Here is a 7,394-nt window from a genome sequence, read left to right on the forward strand (position 1 = left end):
TGTGAGAGACTCCTCTTCTCTCTACACCACTGTCCATAGACCTTTTATGATTTAACACACAGGCTGACAAGTGCAAGACACTGTGAACGCTAAACTACATACAGGTCAGGGGCTGTGTCTTCTTTAGCAGATTGTTGTTGTGTACTGTAGAGTCAGAGCTGGTCCACAGCTGACCTTCCAGAGGGTTTTCAGAGGCAGTAAACAGCACAGGAGACTGCCCATCTTTCTCCTGTGGAACAGCTGGAGGCACAATTCTGATCACTGAGCCACCAGAGACAGCTCCTGTTCTTTGAATGAAGGAAAAAGAATGAAAACAGGAAATGAGGTGCATAGAGATACTGAATATCTACTAGGAAGTTGTTTGGGTCTTTCTGAGAAGTATATGGACGGCTCACCAGTTAGCATAATTTATCCTTTTCTGCATTTCGCATTCTCTCAGAGCAAGGGCTGATGGCAGTTTATGGAGTAGGTAAACGCCCGGTGATAGTTCTCTTCATTTTTCCATGGACGGGTCACATCTGTTTGCCTGAGACAATGGGTAGGAACCCAGGGCACATGGAGGGGGCCCTGCCATGGCCCACTCAGACAGCAGTGACATTCCAAGCCAACTGAGAGAGGATATGAGTGTTCTCATTTCATGCAGAACGCCCAGCTCTCCTGAAAATCCATGTTTTGGTGATTTCAGGGGTTGCTGACTGCTTTCAGCATGCATAGAAGGACCTCTTGGCAGTGTCTGAGCTATAGGATAGGACATCTGCCCCACGCATGGTCACCAAAAGGGGTCCCAAAAAGAATTCAAGTGAAACTAAAGACAGACATAAAGAAGAAGAAGAAGAAGAGGAGGAGGAGGAGGAGGAGGAGAAAAAAACCCCAAAGTTGCATTTGATTAAAAAAATATTTGAGACATACTGTCTTTTATTTTCATGGAATGTTACTTAATAAATATTTTACCAGAATAATGGTGATGAACGATAACAACGAAGGAGGAACAAAGGGGACTGAGAGAGATGGAAACACTTTGCATTTTCATTTAAACGGCCTCCATGGCCTCACACGCACGAGCCACATTCCAGCCTCAGCAAGGAGCCAGGGTCAGTATATGGACGACCAGTGACAGCGGCTCTTGATGACCTGAAGCAGAGGCTTCTTGAAGGTGAGGAAGATGATGGTACAGGCCACCAGCAGGGTGAGGCAGCTGGGGAGGATGAGCACAAGGTACAGCAGGCCCATGTCCAGCCGCTGCCAGTGACAGTCCCGGGGCACCTCCCTGGGCAGGTCCACCATGCGGACCATCTGGGAGGAGAGGTTGCAAGTGAGCATGGCCAGGTCGGGGATGTGCAGCGTGGGCAGGCGCTGCAGGGCCTTCCAGCCCTCCACCTCGCAGCAGTCATACGGGTTCTGACTGAGGTAGATTGTCTGCAGGGTCCTCACCAGCTGCTCAGACGCAGCCCTCTGGGGAAGGGCTGTGAGCAAGTTTCTGCGGAGATCCAGGCTTTGCAGGGACAGGCTGCCCCCAAACCTGGGGAAACTGGTCAAGGAATTTCCTGACAGATCCAAGTCCCTCAGCTTCCCAAACCCAGAGAAGTCCAACTCCTTGAAGCTGGAACTGAGGCCCACATTCCGCAGAGACAGGACCTGTAGCGTGGGGCCGAGATCCTGGAGAGGGGTGATGCTTGAATTCAGAATCCCCCAGTTGCTGGACAGGTCTAAGTGCGTGAGGAAGGTCCCCTGAAATGAGCAGTCTTGTAGGGTCCCCAGCCCACAGCCCTCCAGAGAGAGGCTCCTTAGAGACACCATATTCCTGAAATCTACACAGCTGGGGGGGCCTGTCCTGTCGACATGAACTGGAGGGGGGCAAAGTGAGAGCTGATTGTGGCTCATGTCAACTGTAGTGAGGTTGCTAGCGTTAGCCAGAAGGCCGGCGGGGATGCCCAGGAGCTGGTTGGAGCTCAGGTTGAACACCTGGAGGCTCTGCAGGCAGCTGGTGGTCCCTGGAGCCCACCTCAGTTCAGACAGTTGGTTCTGGCTCAGGTCCAGCTCAGTGATGGACCCTGGGGGCTCGTGCTCACGGATGTGGAGCACCATCAGGCAATTCTGGTTGAGGTTCAGGTGGGAGAGGGAAGGCATCTTCCTCAGGAAGCCATCGGGCAGGTACTGGAACTGGTTCTGGCTCATATCAAGGACGCGGAGATCTGAGAGGTCGCTGGATGCAAACTCTTCCCAGAGGTTGACTGTGGTGACGTTGGTGACATTGCCGTCTGTCAGGAGGAACTGGGCCACCATCTCCTGGGGCGACGAGCTGTTGTACAGATCTTTGTAGAAGCCCATGTTGTTGTCCCGCAGTAGCAGGGTGTGCAACTTGCTGCACTGGGGCAGGAGCGGGAAAAACAGCAGCTGATTGTGGGAGAGGTCCAGGGTCTCCAGCTCAAAGGTGGCCTCGGCCCCTGATGCCAGGAACCACTCCAGGACGTTGTAGCTGACGTTGAGGAAGCGCAGCTGTGTGAGGCCGAAGTCCACAATGCAGGGAAGGTTGTTATAGGCCAGGTTGAGATGCCTAAGCTGAGGCAAGCCATCAAAAGCACCCCCTTCAATCTCAAAGATGTAATTCCTCTGCAAATCCAGCACCTGGAGGTGGCCCAGGCCCTCAAAGACAGAGTCATCGAGCCGCATGATGGTGTTCTTCGCCAGGGACACAGCCTCTAGAGAGGAGAGGTTCTGGAGCATGAGGGCCACCATGTCCTCTGTCAGGGAGTTCCCAGACAAGTCCAGCTTCCGCAGGTGCGGGAGAGAGTGGAGAGCAGCGGCTGTCTCCTTGTAGTTCTCTGACAGCGTGTTGTCAGCCAGAGTCAGGCTGCGCAGCTTGGCTTGCTCCCGGAAGGCGCCGCTGCCCAGGCGTCCCAGGTGGCAGCCCTGCAGGCTGAGCCTCTCCAGGTGAGGGTAGTGCTGGAGAGAATGGTTCCACAGGGTCTGGAGAGGGTTGGTATCCAGGATGAGCGTCTGGGAAAAGGGTGAGAGATCGCTGGGCACAGATGCAAGGTCCTGTCCTCGGCAGTCAGCGACTCCACCCACCTAGGTCCAAAAACATAGTGGTCAATGAGGAGGGAAGTTGCTCCCACAGAAGTTTATATATAGTTCATTTATAAACTACTGGGATAGGATGGGAAAAGGAAGACCTTTTCTCTGTTCTTTCTCATCACACTTAAATAGGTAACTAAGAGCTGAGTTCCAGGTCTCATTTAAAACACACAGATTTGAGCACTTATTTTGCCAAGTACTGAGAGGTGACAACTGCACCTTGTTGTTCATTTGTAACAACTAGAAGGACTGTATACCAAATCTCGGCCTGAATTTGAATCTCGCCTCTGCCCTGGTGGCGTAGTGGGTAAGGAGTTGCGTTGCCAACCCAAAGGAAAGCAGTTCGAGTCCACCATCAGCTCTTCAGGAGAAAGATGCACCCATCTTTCTCCTGTGTGATTTAGAGCCTCAGAAAAGCTGCTGGAGGGTCATCTATATATGAGTCGGTTCCAAATCAAGAGCACTGTTTTGCGAGGAGGTGTAGAACATTATACGTGGAGCTGTTAGTCAAAAGATCAGCCAGTGGTTTGAACCATTAGGGGCTGCAAAGGAGGAAGATAAGGAGTCTCTTACTGTAAAGATTTAGACTTAGAAACCTGGTGGAGAGTCGCCCTGAATCGGAACTAACCGGAACCAACCTGCCTTTTACTTCCTGTACGACCCTGGCTGAGAAAAAGAATACCTACTTTGAGTGACGATTGTGAGGTTAAGTGAGAAAAGGCACCTGAAGAACTTATCCCAGTGTCTGGCCCTCAGTCACTAGCATATTGTTACTTAGCAGCCTTAATGGCGCAGTGATTAAGCACTCAGTTGTTAATTCACAGGTTGGTATTTCAAATGCAACAGCTGCTCTGCAGCAGAAGTCAGCGTCTGCAAAGATTTCTAGAATTGAAAATCTTATAGGCCATTCTATGGGGTTGCTATGAGTCAGAATTGACCCCAGTGGGCAATGGGTTTGGTTTGGGGTTATTCAATTGTTATTACTGTGCTCAGAACACAAAGGCCCTGTCCTGTAACCCTCAGTGCTGTCAAATCCTCATTTCCCCAGAAGTAATTTAGCCGGGGCAACTTGCTTATATCTAAATTGAAAGATAGTACCGTTTACAGAGAACTTAGAGGTCACTGCTGCCTCAAGTTGTACAGAATTGTTCTGGAAAGCAGGAAGCCATTCTGCTATGATTGTGCAGGGTAAGAAGGCAGGTGGCCTTCCTGCAGAAACCACGCCAGCTTGGGATACCTGAAACTCAGCTCTGTGTTTTGCAAAATTACCAGAAACAATCAGCCACAACATAACACTTATGTCCAGGAAAAAAGTTTTAAATAATGGAATAAGACTGTAACAGCCTGCCTTTCTGCTGCCAGGTTGGTCAAAGTCTGTGATTGCTTGAAATCATGGGCCCCATCCCAGAGGCCAAGCCGAGGAGTGACCAGGGGAGACAAATCGTGGCATGGAGGAAGAAACAAAGGTACAGAGGATCTTATGGACTGGATTGTGTTTCCAAAAAAAAAATGTGCTGTAAATCCACACTCTGACATCTGTGAATGTAATTGCAATTGGGAACAGAATTTTCCCTGTTGTGTTAATGAGACCGTAGTAAGTGACTGGAACCAATCATCACTGAGAAAGAGCAGATAAGATGCAAGGAAACAGGCACAAAGGGAGAGGAGAGGTAGGAGGAGGCCACGTGGAAACCTCCAGGGAACTGAGGAACAGGAACTGCACAGACCTCCCAGAGCTCACGGAGAGAAAGCCGTCCCCTAGAGCTGGTGCCCTAATTCGAACTTCTAGCCTTTTACACTTGTGTTTGTTAAAGCCACTCGTGTGGTAATTTTGTGTGTGTGTGTGTTTTAGCAGCACGAGGTAACTGAGGCAGAGGATGATGCACTCAAGTCTGAATTCAGCTCTGCCCATTAACTGTGGGCCCTGGGCAAGGAATTAACTTCTACAGTCTGATGATTAAAATTGTTGCTGTTAACGTCTGCTGTCGAGTCAGAACTGACCCATAGCTGACCCTCCAGCAGATGTTCAGGGGCTTTAATTGCACAGGAGAATGTCCATCGTTATCCCAAGGAGCATCTGGAAAGCTGGAACCCTGTGGCTTTAGGCTGACAGCGCACCTTCTTACCCCTTGGCCACAAGAGCTCACTGACGATTAAAACAGAACTGCATAATAATTTAAAAAATTAGTTCAGTATAAAACAATAGAAAAAATAAACTCTTCAGAAACTTCGACATCTTCTGCAGAGAAATATCACTAACTTTCTGTTGCATACTCTTCTGAAATTTTAAGAAAAGCAGTCTCCTTTTAATTTTTTAACAAAAATTAGACCACCAGCCATAACTGGTCATTATTTTTTTTTTGGTCAGTAATATATGATAGACATATTGCCTTAACAACTTGAAAGAAATACACTCGTATTCTTTTTGTTGTTGTGTGCTATTTATTGAATTGATCCTGACTCATAGTTCCCAAGTATGTTGGGGTTTATAAGGCTGAAATCTTTATGGGAGCAAATCCTTCTGTCTTTCTCCTGAGGATAGCGCCTGAATGCTTAGCCACTGCACCACCAGGGCTCCGAATATTCTTTTTTGCAGTCATACATTGTCTATTGCATGAATGATGTTGTTGTATACTGTTCAGTTGGAACCAACCCATAGCTGACCCTCGGATGGATTTTGAGAGGTCATTAATTGTACAGGAGGAGAATGTCCACCTCTCTCCCATGGAACAAGTTGGTGGATTCGAATTGTGTGCCTTTGGAGTTGCAGCACAGCTTGGTGCCACTGGGCCACCAGAGCTCCCATCATGCGTGTACTATTATTCATCCGTGTACTATTGCATTAATAGTACAGTAGTTAAAAACCAAGATGTAGGGTCAGAGAGTCTGGGGTCCAGGCTTGGTTCTGTGTTTTAGCAATGGGTCACACTGAGTGAGCTACCTCAACCACAGAAGTCCCTCATCATTCCATCTGTCAAATGGAAATGATACTTGGGATTTTCTCACAGTGTTTTTGGTTTTTGTGAAACATGCAGAACTTGGCATATAAATACACAATAAATGTTGACTATAATTATTAGAATGATTGAATGGATTAATCTCCTGTCACTGTGTGTAAATGAATTGTTTCTAATTTCCAGATGAAAGTTGAAGCAAATTAGACTGAATTTCTAATTAGAATGAATTTGTCAATTAGAATGAATTTGTCAAGTTCCTTTTACATCCTCTTCCCCTTCTGGTGGCCTCGTGGTAAGGAGCTGAGCTGCCAGCTGAAGGCACCCAGTGTGAATCCACCAGCTGCTCTGCAGGAGGAAGAGGGGCCATCTCCCCCTGGACAATTTACTGTCTCTGAAAACCCACTCAAGGGTCAGCAATGGGTCAGTTTCAGCTCAGCGGCACATAACAACCACAACAACCCTCTGAAAAAGTCTCTGGAGTCTGTATTTGACTTGTATTATGTTTATTAATTAGTCTGGGGGACATCTGGCATCTTTACAAGCTTGAATCACCCTGTCTAGAAACAAGGTGTTGTTTTTGCATTTGAGCAGGTGTTGGTCTCCCCTTTCCACAAGGACTCTGGAGAACGCTGCGGTCAGGGGCTTTCCCAAAGTTGTGAGAACCTGCCTCTCACCACAGCTCTTGCAGTCCTGGGGTCATGCCTCTGCAAGTCCCAGTGGCCCCTCGGGGATGCTGCAAGAGACCTCTGGAGAGGGTACCCGGACTCTTGACCTCTCAAATCTCAACACAAAAGAAAAGCAGAGATCATTGCTGTTAAGTAGATTTTGACAACCTCACAAGAACTGTACTCCTTGACTGACAATCCATCACCTTTCCACACTACCAAACCAGGCCAGGAGCAGGAGCAACACACAGCTGAGGGAAACGCACCGACTTGCAGCCCCCGTGGGAAGCTGCCATGATTAGTCCACTGCCGTTCCTCCAGTCCACTGTCAGGGTGTGAAAACTCAGGCAGAGCCAAAGAAGCAGTGACTCCATCTCAAGTGCAGCCCTGTGGAGAGAGGGTAGAGAAGGGAGCCGTGAATTTAGATACCCTGGAAGGCTATTGTATACTTTCTCAGCTCCCACATATCTCTGGTCTTGGATGCCAATTACCCAGTAAGCAAGGTAACCATTCATGGGCTTAGCTGGGCTCACTTACTCATCTGTAGGGAACAATTTCACATTTTCTTCTTTTTTTAAAGAAACCACAAGAACTGCTTCACACAGAAAATATGAAATTGTTCACTATAGATTATTAAATTAGTACAAAGATTATTAAGATTACAATATAATCTTACAGATTATTAAATTAGTAAACC

General features: G+C 48.0%; 1 protein-coding gene across 1 annotated transcript; it reads right to left on the minus strand.

Moving 5' to 3' along the window:
• Positions 1 to 1,092: 1,092 nt before the first annotated feature.
• Positions 1,093 to 7,071, minus strand: NRROS (negative regulator of reactive oxygen species). Its single transcript, XM_006884192.1, has 2 exons — positions 6,964 to 7,071; positions 1,093 to 3,069 (listed from the first exon to the last, which is right to left on the minus strand). The coding sequence occupies exons 1-2, from the start codon at positions 7,069 to 7,071 to the stop codon at positions 1,093 to 1,095; spliced, it is 2,085 nt and encodes a 694-aa protein (XP_006884254.1).
• Between the last annotated feature and the right edge of the window lie 323 nt (positions 7,072 to 7,394).

Source organism: Elephantulus edwardii, unplaced genomic scaffold (genome assembly GCF_000299155.1).
Source record: "Elephantulus edwardii isolate Elephantulus edwardi_28Jun2011 unplaced genomic scaffold, EleEdw1.0 scaffold00032, whole genome shotgun sequence".
Lineage (NCBI taxonomy): Eukaryota > Metazoa > Chordata > Mammalia > Macroscelidea > Macroscelididae > Elephantulus > Elephantulus edwardii.

Bases quoted from the DNA above. Each gene is read 5' to 3' on its own strand.
- NRROS (XM_006884192.1), bottom strand. From the start codon at position 7,071: ATGGAGTCACTGCTTCTTTGGCTCTGCCTGAGTTTTCACACCCTGACA. The intron at 3,070-6,963 runs GTGCGTTTCCCT...TTTTGGACCTAG, and splicing joins CCCACGGGGGCTGCAAGTCG to GTGGGTGGAGTCGCTGACTG.